This window comes from Cherax quadricarinatus, chromosome 21 (assembly GCF_038502225.1).
Source record: "Cherax quadricarinatus isolate ZL_2023a chromosome 21, ASM3850222v1, whole genome shotgun sequence".
NCBI lineage: Eukaryota > Metazoa > Arthropoda > Malacostraca > Decapoda > Parastacidae > Cherax > Cherax quadricarinatus.
In genome coordinates, this window is record NC_091312.1 from 24629269 (window position 1) to 24644300 (window position 15032).

Below are 15032 nucleotides of genomic sequence, written 5' to 3' on the forward strand. Positions count from 1 at the left end.
ATATATATATATATATATATATATATATATATATATATATATATATTAGAGAGAGAGAGAGAGAGAGAGAGAATCAGCTAATATAAACAGCAGAAAAATCATTTCCCTCAGCGTCTAGACAAGCCGACACACGAGATGCGTAGCAAATAAAGAAAGCATAAGTGTTCGTGGTTACCTACAGAGCCAACATTACAGAATTTGGACTGAACCTACAACTGAATACAACATGAAGAAGTCATCAGAGAGAAACTGCAGCTATAGGAAGTTTTATTTAGACTATGTTTCGCCTGTACAACAGTTTTTTTGAAGTCAATAGATTATACCTGGAAAAAGATTATGTAAGCAAGGACGATGAGAGGTCAGGCGCAGCAGTGCTATATTCTGGTAGGGGAGAGACTTTGAAGGTTGGTTCCACGACAAGTTTTCTTCACTTATTGTATTGCTGTTTGGCCATCTGGAAACTGGTTTTGAACAATGGTGTTGGATGGTGAAATGAAGGTTGTGGAAATTTATTTGGTCCAAATAGTTCCACAGCTCAGATCCAGCATGAGCGTCTGGTCGTCTGAGCCGAGCGACCCTTAAACCCTCCCAAACAAGCAAGGCATTCTCTGGTTGGCGGTTGGTAAGCTTATTTAATTTATAGATTTACTCTTCAGGGAAGGAGTAGGTAGGTTTACTGGTAATACACTAATATTAGGTTTACTAAGGCATCTGTAGATAATGATAGAGTAGACCTAAGACCTTAACATAGGTAGTAATAGGCCGATAATGTAGGCAAACATTAGGATAAGTTAGCTAGGGAGAACTGGCAGCCCTAGCTTGAATGGCGGGGCGCAGGTCACAAAGACAGAATAGCGTCCTTCTTACGATAGACTTCGACTGGACAAGACGTGCCGTGAACATCAGGCGGCGCCCCCACGTGTCTTCACATCTGAGACCTGGGGAAATCTGGTAGAGACACCTCGATGTACCGTAGATGATCTCCTCCATCAGCCCATACAGTAAGACGAGATATTCACCCTTTCCCGTAGGATCTGGCCAGTGACTTAGGAGATCGTGAGTTGAGTTAACTGAGGGCTCGGCGTGCTACAGAGAGAGTATGCCCAGTAAGTACCAGCGTCTCAGAGTCGTCTGAAGCTAGCGTCTGAGTCTGCATAGTTATACTAGGGGATACATACCCTCTTGGATATAGGAATTTCTGAGGTGCAGGCAGGACACTAATAACGATTGAATATTGCAGGAATTAATGCTCCCGGTTGCACGTGGTTCCCAAGGGGAAGTCCAAGGGGGCTAAAGCTAGGCTTAGGAAGTTGAAGATCAGGATATATGCTGCAACACCAAGTAAGTTAGTCCTTTATACGTGCATGCAGGCGAGGTTTCTTGCAATACCAATCATTTGTGAAAAAATCTGTCCTATAAGCCACTTGTGAGGCTGAGGTACCCATCTCAGAGCTCGGTGTCAACAGAGTTTGCCAGGGTAGGCGACTCACTTGGAGGCAGCCCAGACAAATTTTCACAAAAGTGGTCCTTCGAACCGGATGTGGAATAGCTAGGTTAAGCTATCATAGCTAGGCCACAGTTAGGAACCAGTTTTACAGAGTTAGGTTAAGCTATCATAGCTAGGCCACAGTTAGGTTAAGCTATCATAGCTAGGCTACAGTTAAGAACCAGTTTAACAAAGTTAGGTTAAGCTATCATAGCTAGGCCACAGGTTAAGCTATCATAGCTAGGCCACAGTTAGGAACCAGTTTAAAAAAGTTAGGTTTAAGTTAGCACACCTAGGTCAAAGTTACTCAGAGGCTAGGCCAAGCTGACTATACACAGAAGTTGTTATTTGCAGTAATTTACAGGCAGGCCAGGTAGGCTAGAGAAGCTTGTGAATTTAATTATTTACAGTGATTACAAGTAATCCAGAGTAGGAGACTTGTGTGTTAATTACTTACAGTGGATTTGCAAGGTAGCCACAGTTAGGCTAGGCTTGTGCAATATTTACAAAAGGTTATAGTAGCTAGGACAGATTTAACCTAGTTATTATTTACAGGGAGTTATAAAGCCAGGTTTAAGTTATAGCACACTAGCTAGGTTAGGATTTACCTTATCCAACCATCCACGCTAAACAGAGTAAGCTGGGCACAGTTAGGCCAAGCTGTTTACATACATTATTTATTTACTGTTTCACAAGTTGAATTGTTGAATTTGCTTGTGTTAACCAAGTGATTTAATTTGTACACTGCACTTTTATTGTGATTTTCATCATCTTTGATTCATGTTAATGTGGGATTTGTGAATTATACCTGAGACTAGGTTAAGTCCTGTAATTATTTGCTGGCATTGTACAGTTGAGTGCTAGATTAAGCTTTCACATCGATACACATTTTGATTGGGATTTGAGAGCTAACAGTGTACATTTTTGATTCATAGTAGAGTCAATATAACAAAGGGAATTGTTAAGCTTGTTGAGAAGCCTTAAGACTCGTTCATTCTTACCTAACACCGTGACGTGCTGTGGGGTGGACTGGGTAAAGTACAATTAGTGTCACACTCCTCATTAAACTTCGACAATGGCAGATGGGGGTTCAGGAGAGTCTGGTTCAGTGCTAACAAAATTAAAACGATCAGTAGCAGCATACAAAGGGCATCTGAACAGAATGCGTAACAGGTGCAAGGCTACTTGCCAACGCAGTAATGTAGACTGCGATGATTTGCAGAACTGCTTGAAGAGTTTGGGGGAAAAGTGGGAAGCCTATGAACAAGCATTCTCAGCATATGAGCTACAGGCTATTGAGGATGAGGAATCCCAGGGAAGTCTTCAGCAGGCTATGGACGAATTCACTAAGGATGATGTAGATTGTCATCAGGAGATGAATATGTACAAAGATAAGTTAAGTACATTAAAGGCTATTATTCCAAGGATGGTGTTGAACACCGCAGGTACCCCAAACAACCACACACCTGTCAATATGTTGCCCAAGTTGCCCCAGCTGAATTTACCAACGTTTGACGGAACCTTAACAGAGTACATTGGTTTCTGGGATCAGTTTAGAGCCCAGATAGATGACAGAAATGATTTGTCAGATGCCGTCAAGTTGCAGTATTTGCGGTCGCAACTCAAGGGTAAAGCCTTAGATCTGGTCCGGCACTACCCGATTACTGACGCTAATTACCAACATGCCAAAGACCAATTAGAAGACATGTTTGGCAACACTGAGGAGATAAAGGTAGCTATACTTTATCGGTTGTTGGATCTAGAGGCTTGCCGACATGACCGTCAAAGTCTAGAGAAGTTCCGTATTGAGATTATGAGCTTGACCAATAGTTTCAGAGATCTGCATGGTGAGAATGATTCAAAATGGGTCCTTAGCCAGGTGATTCAGAGGAAACTGGCTAGCACGACAGTGCATGAGTTACACTTAAAATATCGGACGAATAGGTTCACGATAAGCCAAATTATTGAAGGGTTAGGGGATCTCATATCTCACCTGAGCATAGGTCAGGGGGAGAAATTACCTACCAAGGAGAAGTCGGTCGACTTCCCCAGACATTCGAGAGATAGACCTAAACCACCTCCCACTAAAGTAGGCACGTATTATGCCCAGGGCGAGTCCTCCACCCACAGGGCCAAGGGAGAAGCCACTAAAGCGGCCAGTATGAGACGGTGCGTGTTTTGTGATGAAGAACACGCTAGTTCAGGGTGTTCAAGCTTCACCACCTATAACCAAAGGGTTCAACGGCTAAGAGAGTTGAGACTTTGTTTCAAGTGTTGTGGAGAACATTTTGCCAGGGACTGTAACACCATGCTCAGGGAGTGTCGGGGCTGCCGGAAGGGAAAGCACCACAGTGCACTGTGTCCTAATGATGCCGGATTAGCACAAGTTAAGGAGAGCAAACCGCAAGAAAGGGCGGAGAGCAAGAACAAGTCAGAAGTAACGATGAGTGTGGTGAGTACGGCACCGAGAATTTGTTCTGGTGAGCAATTTCAAGGCTCGGTGGCCTTGCCCACCATAATGGCGGTGGTCGCGAACGGGGAGAAGTCTGAAACAACCCGTTTGTTCTTCGACAGTGGGGCACAGAGATCCTTCATAGCGGAGAGTCTAGCCACTAGGTTGAAGCTGGAGACAGTTGGTAAAGTTGACATGAAGGTGGAAGGGTTTGGTGGGGAAGTCCCACGCAGGTCTTATCCAGTAGTCAATGTGACGGTCAGGTTAGCCGGGCATCGACGGGAAATTTCAGCCTTGATGGTGAAGAGGCTGCCCAATATCATTACCACTAGGGGACTGGCTGAAGCAGTCAAACGTTTGAGGGAGTTGGGTGTGAAGCTAGCAGAACCAGACATTGCTGCAGACAATGTTAGTAATGTAGGCATATTGGTAGGAGGGGATTACCTAGACGAGTTCGTGTCTACGAGAAGGGTTATCAAGGAAGGTGTGGGCCTGTACAGGACTCCAGCGGGGTACATCGTAGGAGGCAGAATACCAGCTCACTTCCCTGCGACCCCGGGAAAGGAGGGCTCTGGTATTACAGCGACTGAGGCTGTACTGGTGATGCAGATTGGTGTGCACGAAGGCCTGTCAGAGGCGCAAGTTGGCATATCCGACAGTGAGCCGGTCCATAAACTATGGGACCTGGATGTAGTAGGGATTAAAGGTGACCAGCCGCCCCCCGAACACGAAGAGACGTATCGAGATTACTTGAACCATGTGCAGTTCAGGGACGGGCAGTATTGGGTGCGACTCCCATGGAAACCGGGCCACCCAACGCTGCCCACTAATTTCAAGAGGGCACGTGGTCAGTTGAATTCATTGGTGAACAGCCTGACCAGGAAGGGTCTGGTGGGGAAATATGATGATATTATTAAGGAACAGCTGGCCCTTGGGTTCATCGAGAAAGTGCCCAATGCCAGCCCTGGGGAAAACACCCATTATCTTCCACACATGGCAGTCACCAAGGAGTCGGTAACCACTCCCATCAGAGTAGTCTTCAACTGCAGCTCGCAGGCGAGTCCCCGAGAGCCATCGTTGAACGACTGTCTGCTCACAGGGCCCTCCCTGACGCAGAAATTAGCAGATGTGTTGTTGAGATTCAGGACGGAACAGTACGCCTATGCGGCAGACATTAGCAAAGCCTTCCTACGTATTGGGTTGCAGCCACAGGATAGGGACTACACAAGGTTCTTGTGGCTGGCTAACAGGGAGATGCCCAAGCAAGGGTATGATACCTATAGATTCAGGGCAGTGTTGTTTGGTGCCACTAGTTCACCATTCCTATTACAGGCTACCATAGACTACCACCTAGTGAACTGTAACAGCCCGCTTAAAGAATTACTGAAGACCCTATTTTATAAGAACATAAGAACATAAGAACGAAGGAACACTGCAGAAGGCCTACTGGCCCATGCGAGGCAGGTCCAAGTCCCTACCGGCTTAAGCCAATGCACCCAACCTAGTCAGGTCAGGTCACATTGACTTAAGGGAGGAACACGGCAACCGACCTGTTAGCACAAGCTATCAGGTCCAACTCACACCCACCCACATCTACTCATGTATTTATCCAACCTATTTTTAAAGCTACACAACGTTCTGGCCTCTATAACTGTACTTGGGAGTTTGTTCCACTCATCCACAACTCTATTACCAAACCAGTACTTTCCTATATCCCTCCTGAATCTGAATTTTTCCAACTTAAAACCATTGCTGCGAGTCCTGTCTAGGCTAGATATTTTCAGCACACTATTTACATCCCCTTTATTTATTCCTGTCTTCCACTTATAAACCTCAATCATATCCCCCCTAATTCTACGTCTTTCTAGAGAGTGCAGTTTCAGGGCCCTTAGTCTATCCTCATAGGGAAGGTTTCTGATACATGGGATCATCTTTGTCATCCTCCTTTGTACATTTTCCAGAGAATTTATATCCATTCTGTAATACGGTGACCAAAACTGTGCAGCATAATCTAAATGAGGCCTAACCAAGGATGTATAGAGTTGAAGAACAACCTGAGGACTCCTATTATTTATGCTTCTTGATATGAAGCCAAGGATTCTATTAGCTTTATTGCGAACACTTATGCACTGTTGTCTTGGTTTCAGATTACTGCTAACCAGAACTCCTAAATCTTTTTCGCAATCCGTAATATTAAGATCTACATTATTTAGTTTATATGTGGCATGGTTATTGTCCTGTCCAACATTTAGAACTTTGCATTTGTCTATATTAAACTGCATCTGCCACTTCTCCGACCACTGCATCAGTCTATTCAAATCTTCCTGGAGTGCTCGAATGTCCTCGTCAGAATGAATTCGACGGCCTATTTTGGTGTCATCGGCAAACTTGCCGATGTCGCTCTTTATGCCCTCATCTATGTCGTTTATGTAGATTGTGAACAGCAGGGGGCCCAACACTGACCCCTGTGGAACACCGCTCGTGACGCTTCCCCACTCTGATTTCTCCCCATTTATGCAAACTCTCTGCTGCCTATTTGTCAACCATGCCTCTATCCAGGAAAAAATTTCTCCTCCTATTCCATGTGCTTTAATTTTCCTCAATAGTCTCTGATGTGGGACCCTGTCAAAAGCCTTACTGAAGTCCATATACACAATATCATATTCATTACCATGATCTACCTCCTCAAATACCTTAGTGAAAAAAGTTAATAAATTCGTAAGGCAGGAACGCCCCTTTGTAAAACCATGCTGAGATTCGTTGATTAATTTATGCTTTTCAAGGTGGCTACGAACTGCCTCGGCAATTATTGATTCCATAAATTTTCCCACTATGGAGGTTAGGCTTATTGGTCTATAGTTCGAAGCTAAGGACCTGTCACCTGTTTTGAAAATAGGTATCACATTTGCCATTTTCCACTTATCTGGCACCATGCCAGTTTGTAGTGATATGTTGAAAAGATTAGCCAAAGGTGTGCTAAGCTCCTCTTTACATTCCTTTAGAACCCTTGCATACAGTTCATCAGGGCCTGGGGATTTGTTAGGTTTTAATTTATCTATTTGCCTAAGGACCATGTCACTTGTGACCCTAATAGTGCACAGTTTATTATCGTCCTGTTCTACATAATTTATCATTACTGGAATATCGCTGGTATCCTCCTGTGTAAAAACTGAGAGGAAGTATGTGTTAAAAATTCTACACATTTCCTTATCACTGTCAGTGAGCTGACCCGAGGAACTTTTGAGTGGGCCTATCTTGTCCCTGATCTTACTTCTGTATACCTGAAAGAATCCTTTTGGGTTAGTCTTCGATTCTCTTGCAACTTTAACCTCATAATCTCTATTTGCTTTTCTAATTCCCTTTTTTATTTCTCTCTTTAACTGAATATATCGATTTCTTAATTGCCCCTCTCCTCTTTTGATTTGCCTATATATGCCTCTCTTTTGACCAATCAGATATTTTAATCTATTGTTCATCCATTTAGGATCATTTTTGTTTGATCTGATTTCCCTATTTGGAACATAATTTGACTGAGCAGCTAGAACTATGCCCTGGAAAGCATCATATCGGCAACCATCACCACCTACCTGACCCCTAGTCAGGTCATTCCAGTTCAGCCCACCTAAGTAATTTTTCAGTCCTATGAAATCAGCCAAGCGAAAGTCAGGGACGGAGACTTGATTGCCATTATTAGGGGAATTCCATGATATGTTAAAACTGAGTGATTTGTGATCACTCTCCCCAAGCTCATCATTAACCTCAAGATTATTAATTAGTGTTTCCCTACTGGCAAGAACCAAGTCAAGGAGGTTATTTCCCCTAGTTGGCTCTGTCACAAACTGTTTTAAAAAACAATCCTGGATCGTATCAAGAAAGTCACCCGACTCTAAATTTCCTGTCAAATTGCTCCAGTCAATCTGTCTATAGTTGAAATCTCCCATTAGCACAACATTTTCGTATGTAGATGCCTTACGAATTTCGTCCCATAGAAGTTTACTGCACTCCCTATCAAGATTTGGGGCCCTGTAAATCACACCCAAAATTAGTTTTTCTCGGCCCTCGAGAAGCTGTAACCAAACAGATTCAGTGGCTGACGCTTCTAATTTAATATCTTGTCTAACACAACAATTTAAATTGTCTCTGACATACATCGCTACTCCACCACCTTTCCTGTTGACCCTGTCAGTGTGGAATAATTTATAGCCTTGTATGTGACATTCAGAGGGCATCTCTCTATCTTTCAGATTGAGCCAGGTCTCTGTTATAGCAATAATGTCTATGTTTCCTGCACTTGCAATTAATCTTAGCTCATCTATCTTATTTCTAACACTCCTGCTATTAGTATAGTAAACCTTAAGGGAGCTAGTCCCTTGCTGCCCTCTGCTGTCCCCCTTTGTTTGCTGACCTGTTCTATTGTCTTTATTTATAACTTCATGCTGAATGCCTTTTATACATTTACTGTTTCCAACCCTAGTGTTGCAACCTGCTTGTTTCCCACACACACCCATACCTCTATCTTCCATCAGTTTAAAATCATAGGCATTTCACCAATGGCCTTCTCAATCGAGTCTGCAAGTGCTACCACCCCTGCCCCAGAGAGATGAACCCCATCCCTTGCATACATATCATGTTTGCCATAAAAGTTGTTCCAGTTGTCAATGAATGGGATTGCAAGTTCCTTGCAGTATCTGTCTAGCCAGCAATTTACACCAATTGCCCTAGACAACCATTCATTTCCTACTCCCCTTCTAGGCAAGATGCTACATATGATTGGGATCCCTCCCTTAGACTTAATGAAATCTATAGCTGACCTGTACTTATCTAGCAGCTCTTCTCTCCTACCCTTCCCAATATCATTTCCACCAGCACTGAGACAGATAATGGGCTTGTTTCCATTACCTGACATGATATTATCCAGTCTGTTGACAATGTCCCCAACACCAGCTCCAGGGAAGCACACTCTATCTCTCATCTTCTTATTCCTATTACAAAAAGCACGATCAACATATCTTACCTGAGAGTCACCAACCACAAGAATGCGCTTACCTTCATTAGCAGGGGCAGTAGTACCCTTACCTTCACTGGCCACTGAAGTACATTCATCCTGGAGAACAGAGAAGCGATTTCCTACCTTCAGATCTGCACTCTTAACTTTCCTTACTCTGATGCGCCTCCCATTACTGTGAACAACTCGCCACTTGTAGCAGGTGCTGGGCTGCACCTCACTGCTGGTAGCCGTTGCTACCACCCCACCAACAGCCTCCTCACAGTGAGAGACAGACTGCACCTCACTGCTAGAAGCCTCATTCCCCACATCTCCAACCACCTCACACTCTCTCCCAGGCCCATTGAGGTGGACCTTCAGCCTCCTAATCTCCTCCTGGAGAAGCAAGACCTCCTCCTTCAACTCTCCAACCTCAGCTTTTAAAACACTGTAGAAGCAAGCCATGCTTTGTAACCGTCCACGCTAATCCCCAAGCAGCTCAGGGTCTGTGACCTCACGTGACGACTGACCACTGAACACTGAACAATCCAACGTTGCGGGGCATGGTGGAACATGACTATACTGGCTACTCAGTGCCTGAGGTAACATCGGTGTTGGGACTAGAGTGGGAAGTCAAGGAAGACAGACTTAGGCTAAAGAGGAAGCCTGATGGGGAAGGGAAGCTGACCAGGAGGTCTTTGCTGAGCAAAGTGCAGACTGCCTTCGATCCTTTGGGTTTGTTGACACCCATCACCATTCGAGGGAGGATGCTAGTACAACAGACCTGGGAGCTGAACCTAGGTTGGGACGACCCACTGCCAGAAACAGTCTGCCAGGAGTGGGATCTGGTTAACAAAGACCTAGCGGAATTGCACGAGTTCACATTCCCCAGGTCCATCGGGTGCACCGGGCGGGATTATGACTTGCACGTCTTTTGTGATGCCTCCTCCAGGGCCTATGGGGCAGTAGCGTATTTGGTGGCCGGGGACCAAGTCAATCTGGTCACCAGTCGTGCGCGGGTGACACCCCTGAAGGATTGCTCGATCCCAAAGCTAGAGCTCACAGCGATGTTGCTGGGAGCAAGACTGGGTAAGTACGTAGAGGAGGTGTTAAGTAATCTGAGGGTGACACACACCTATGTATGGACAGACTCGGAGGTGGCCTTACAGTGGGTCCAGAATGACAGGTCTAAGCTCCCCTATGTCAGGAATCGGGTAAAGGAGATACGGGAACTACAGTCAACGTCAACAATTCTGTATGTGCCTACAGATCAAAACCCAGCCGACCTGATAAGCCGAGGGGTGACACACAGAAAGTTGAGTAAAAGCGAGCTTTGGTTCAAAGGCCCAGACTGGTTACCGGCAAGGGATTGCTGGCCGGAGCAGAAATTCGTGGAGACAATCAGCAGCATAGTACATTTCGCGGGGGAACACGACACTGAATTATTTGACCCCAGGCGCTACTCCTCGTGGAGAAAACTTATAGGAGTCACGGAAATGGTATTTCGATTCGTGAGGAAGCTGCATGACAAGGTAAGCCAGGGTCGACAGTTGTCTCTAGTGGGTCCCAGAGAATATTGGATAAGGCAGTACCAAAGGGGGAGGTTTCCAGGAGTGCTGGAAGTACTTGCGACCCGGCAGCAGGTTATGGCGTCAGGACGCGTGTCCAACGATGACGACTCAGGGAACAGCAAATTGGTTCACTCATTGGGATTGTTCCTAGATCATGCGGGGCTAATAAGATGCAGGGGAAGAATACAAAACTCTGAGCTCAGCTATGGGGCCAAACATCCCGTGCTGCTGGGAAAGGAGGGATGGGCGACAGAGCTATTGATACAAGATGCCCATCAGAGGACCTTACATGGGGGGTTTGGAGATACCCTCACCTGCCTACGTCAGAATTACTGGGTACTGAAGGGTCGAGCTGCCGTCAAAAGGGTGCTAAAGAGTTGCACGGTCTGCCGGCGGTACGATGGGAGGACCCTACCCTACCCAGGTCCACCACCGCTGCCTCAGGAGCGGGTACATAGTGACAGGCCCTTTGAGACTGTAGGAATAGACTATACGGGGGCTATCACATTGAAGAACCCAGGAGACGTTAAGGAGGGCCCTCAGAAAGTATATGTCTGCCTGTTTACCTGTGCCACTACTCGAGCGGTGCATTTGGAGTTGGCAGAAGATATGACGACAGAGACTTTCGTGAAGTTGTTCAGGAGGTTTACTGCCAGATTCTCGTGCCCGCGATTGATTGTCTCGGACAATGGCACAAGCTTTAGGGCGGCCGATAAAGTTTTCAGGAATCTTAGGGACAACGGAGAAGTACGAGAACACCTGAAGAGAATAGAGTGCGAGTGGAGGTTCATAGCTCCCAGGGCACCCTGGCAAGGGGGATTCTATGAACGCATGGTGGGCACAGTCAAAAGGTGCATTCGGAAGGTCTTGCACGGCAGGAGGGTGAGCTGTGATGAACTGAGGACAGTGTTAGTTGAGATAGAGGCAAGAGTTAATAACAGGCCTCTGACCTACGTACAAAATGGGATTGACGAGCAAGAAGCTCTCACCCCCAATCACATGCTGTTTGGAAGAAGGATTGAGCCCTTCCCCGCAATTTTGAGTCAGTCTTCCAAGGAGCTGGATTATTATGGGCCAGATGGTCCCCCCATCAATGAAGAACTGCACAGGAGTCACAACAGACTGGTGAACATCCTGGACAAATGGAACCAGGTGTGGCGCAGGGATTACTTGACAACCTTGCGGGAACATTTCTATGGTGCCGACCCCGAGGCGAATAAGATGATGCTAAGTGAAGGGGACCTGGTGCTGGTAGAATCTGAGGCACCGAGGGCATACTGGCCTCTTGGCCTGGTAGTGTCAACCCACCCAGACAAGGCTGGGCGGTTGAGAATGGTGAAAGTGAGAATGAACGGTGTCGAGACTATAAGACCCATCAACAGGCTTTTGCCTCTCGAGGTCCACACGGTGGGACCGGGACATGAGAAATCAGACCAGAGGTTGAGCGAGCTGAGCGGCCGGACGACCCGTCGAACGGCGCTCGAGTCCAGGGCCCACTGGGGGGGCCTGCGGGAGGCAGACTTGATCTAGACTTAGCGCCTACCTTCGCCGGCGGGAGGATGTGGAAATTTATTTGGTCCAAATAGTTCCACAGCTCAGATCCAGCATGAGCGTCTGGTCGTCTGAGCCGAGCGACCCTTAAACCCTCCCAAACAAGCAAGGCATTCTCTGGTTGGCGGTTGGTAAGCTTATTTAATTTATAGATTTACTCTTCAGGGAAGGAGTAGGTAGGTTTACTGGTAATACACTAATATTAGGTTTACTAAGGCATCTGTAGATAATGATAGAGTAGACCTAAGACCTTAACATAGGTAGTAATAGGCCGATAATGTAGGCAAACATTAGGATAAGTTAGCTAGGGAGAACTGGCAGCCCTAGCTTGAATGGCGGGGCGCAGGTCACAAAGACAGAATAGCGTCCTTCTTACGATAGACTTCGACTGGACAAGACGTGCCGTGAACATCAGGCGGCGCCCCCACGTGTCTTCACATCTGAGACCTGGGGAAATCTGGTAGAGACACCTCGATGTACCGTAGATGATCTCCTCCATCAGCCCATACAGTAAGACGAGATATTCACCCTTTCCCGTAGGATCTGGCCAGTGACTTAGGAGATCGTGAGTTGAGTTAACTGAGGGCTCGGCGTGCTACAGAGAGAGTATGCCCAGTAAGTACCAGCGTCTCAGAGTCGTCTGAAGCTAGCGTCTGAGTCTGCATAGTTATACTAGGGGATACATACCCTCTTGGATATAGGAATTTCTGAGGTGCAGGCAGGACACTAATAACGATTGAATATTGCAGGAATTAATGCTCCCGGTTGCACGTGGTTCCCAAGGGGAAGTCCAAGGGGGCTAAAGCTAGGCTTAGGAAGTTGAAGATCAGGATATATGCTGCAACACCAAGTAAGTTAGTCCTTTATACGTGCATGCAGGCGAGGTTTCTTGCAATACCAATCAATCATTTGTGAAAAAATCTGTCCTATAAGCCACTTGTGAGGCTGAGGTACCCATCTCAGAGCTCGGTGTCAACAGAGTTTGCCAGGGTAGGCGACTCACTTGGAGGCAGCCCAGACAAATTTTCACAAAGGTGATTTCTAAGCATTTACTCTTAAATTTGTCACCTTCCCTAATAACTAGCTTGGCTACCGACCACTTCATTAAATGATAGTGGTGAGAGTTCTTGTGTTGACCGCAAGCATTGTTATCAGTCTTAGGGTACCCAGTGTTCGCTCAAACGTGTTGTTAGACCTCTGGCAGTTTCTCTCACATATGTTCGAACACATCCTAGACCTAAGGCTTCATTACACACCAGCCATTTTTTCTTGGCTGTTATTCTACATGTGTTTATTAAGTTCAAGAATCGTGGATGAGGTGACGACTGAAACTCTGTTGTTCACCTGGTTTATAATTTTTGTGACATTTTATGCAACATCTCTGGTAGGAAATACTAAGTATCTGTCGATATTATTGATGGTTTTTGTGTGTACTAAGAATTTTTGCAGCTTTCCTTTTGAATTATGAATGAAGAATGTACATAACGCAGTTTCAGGAACATCCTCTAGTGTGTGTGTGTATTTACCTAATTGTGGTTGCAGGAGTCGATTCACAGCTCCTGGCCTCACCTCTTCACTGGTCGCTGCTGTGTGTGTGTGTGTGTGTGTGTGTGTGTGTGTGTGTGTGTGTGTGTGTGTGTGTGTGTGTGTGTGTGTGTGTGTGTGTGTTTGTGTGTGTGTGTGTGTGTGTAATTTATCGCAAATATTCGGGTTTCCTGACTACAGCATCACATCTGTCCATCAAGCGATGTATACATTAGGATTGAGGATAACAAGTGTGACGACAAAACACCTAGATATTGAAAGCTTCGTCGAGTTCCTTTGAGGAATCCATGTGCCTAGTATACTGTTCGCGTATCTTTGGATTGCCACACTGAAACTATGGAAAACTAAACTTTTTGTTCTGGGATTATCGCCTAGACAAAATTTTCACTTAAGTCCTTCGGGAAGTCGAAAGTATACTTTTCTAATAATGCAAGCGTTTCCGATCCTAATGGAATCAGAGACCCTTGTGTCTGAAGGTTTTTCGGATCTCCAAGAAGTTGGTGGCACCATCAGCTTTAACTTCAGTGTATCAAGGTAAATGGTGGCCACTGTAAACGCATTGTAAATGCGTTGGTCAGTGTGATGCTAATCGTCTGTCCGGGATTGTAAGGTAACACTATCTGGATACTTTTGCTGCCATCGGATTCGGATGTAACGGCACAGAGCAAGCCTATATTGTGAAAGCGCTTGATTGTGTAGAGCTTTATCAAGTCAATTGACTTCAGTTATTGTGACGATGCTTAATTCAGTATATAAAAGATTAAGGTTTTTCTTAGTACTGGGTAACGCGGTGTGGCATTGACCTTTTCGTGTCTTGCATTTTTTCCTCCGATCTATGCCAAATGAGACTTAAAATGACCAAATTGGTCCTCTGATGTACTGCCGCAGATACTCCTGTGTTCAGAAAACAAAGATAGCTAGGGAAAGAGCTAACTAGTGTGAATGGCCTGAGATTCGAGGCAAGTGCCCAGGGAGGAATCTGGAACAGACATTAAGAAATCCCAAAAAAGTGGTGTCATTACTGATAGGAAGCGAACTTTTTCTTCCCTAGAGGCATTATGAAGCAATGAGGCTTTTTTTTGTACACTAAGGGGCTATCACAATGGGACTGCTTGTAGATTTTAGGTACTTGTCTAATCTAATAGTTTGCAACGATATCCCAGCTTGGCTACAGAATCCCAAAAGAGCTTCTCAGGTGCTCATTATTATTTATAATCAAAAAGAAGCGCTAAGCCACAAGGGCTATACAGCGCTCTCAGGTGCTCAAAGGATGTCCTTCACTAGTTCACCAGATCAATACACGAAGACAGGCACGCAGGTAATGCTATGTTGTCTTGCCAGATTCCATTCCAGTCGAAATGGCAGCGTAGCTTGAGCCTGTTTGTGATCTAGTTAAAAACTGAATGCTTTCCTGAAATATAAACTTCAGAGGATGGTCGCATT

The 15032-nt window shown here is 45.5% G+C and overlaps 2 protein-coding genes across 2 annotated transcripts; both read left to right on the top strand.

Moving 5' to 3' along the window:
- Positions 1-405: 405 nt before the first annotated feature.
- Positions 406-6190, top strand: LOC138853058 (uncharacterized). Its single transcript, XM_070087440.1, has 3 exons — positions 406-1106; positions 1241-4475; positions 6152-6190. The coding sequence occupies exons 2-3, from the start codon at positions 2562-2564 to the stop codon at positions 6188-6190; spliced, it is 1953 nt and encodes a 650-aa protein (XP_069943541.1). The 5' UTR covers positions 406-1106; positions 1241-2561.
- A 3162-nt stretch (positions 6191-9352) lies between these two features.
- Positions 9353-12917, top strand: LOC138853031 (uncharacterized). The gene is made up of 2 exons (XM_070087318.1): positions 9353-12659; positions 12794-12917. The coding sequence occupies exon 1, from the start codon at positions 9486-9488 to the stop codon at positions 12021-12023; it is 2538 nt and encodes an 845-aa protein (XP_069943419.1). The 5' UTR covers positions 9353-9485; the 3' UTR covers positions 12024-12659; positions 12794-12917.
- The last annotated feature ends 2115 nt before the right edge of the window (positions 12918-15032 follow it).

Excerpts from the sequence above, each read along its gene's own strand:
- LOC138853031 (XM_070087318.1), top strand. The coding sequence starts at position 9,486 with ATGGTGGAACATGACTATACTGGCTACTCAGTGCCTGAGGTAACATCG.
- LOC138853058 (XM_070087440.1), top strand. The coding sequence starts at position 2,562 with ATGGCAGATGGGGGTTCAGGAGAGTCTGGTTCAGTGCTAACAAAATTA. Across the intron at positions 4,476-6,151 it reads TCGTAGGAGGCAGAATACCA|TTTATATGTGGCATGGTTAT; the intron begins GCTCACTTCCCT and ends TACATTATTTAG.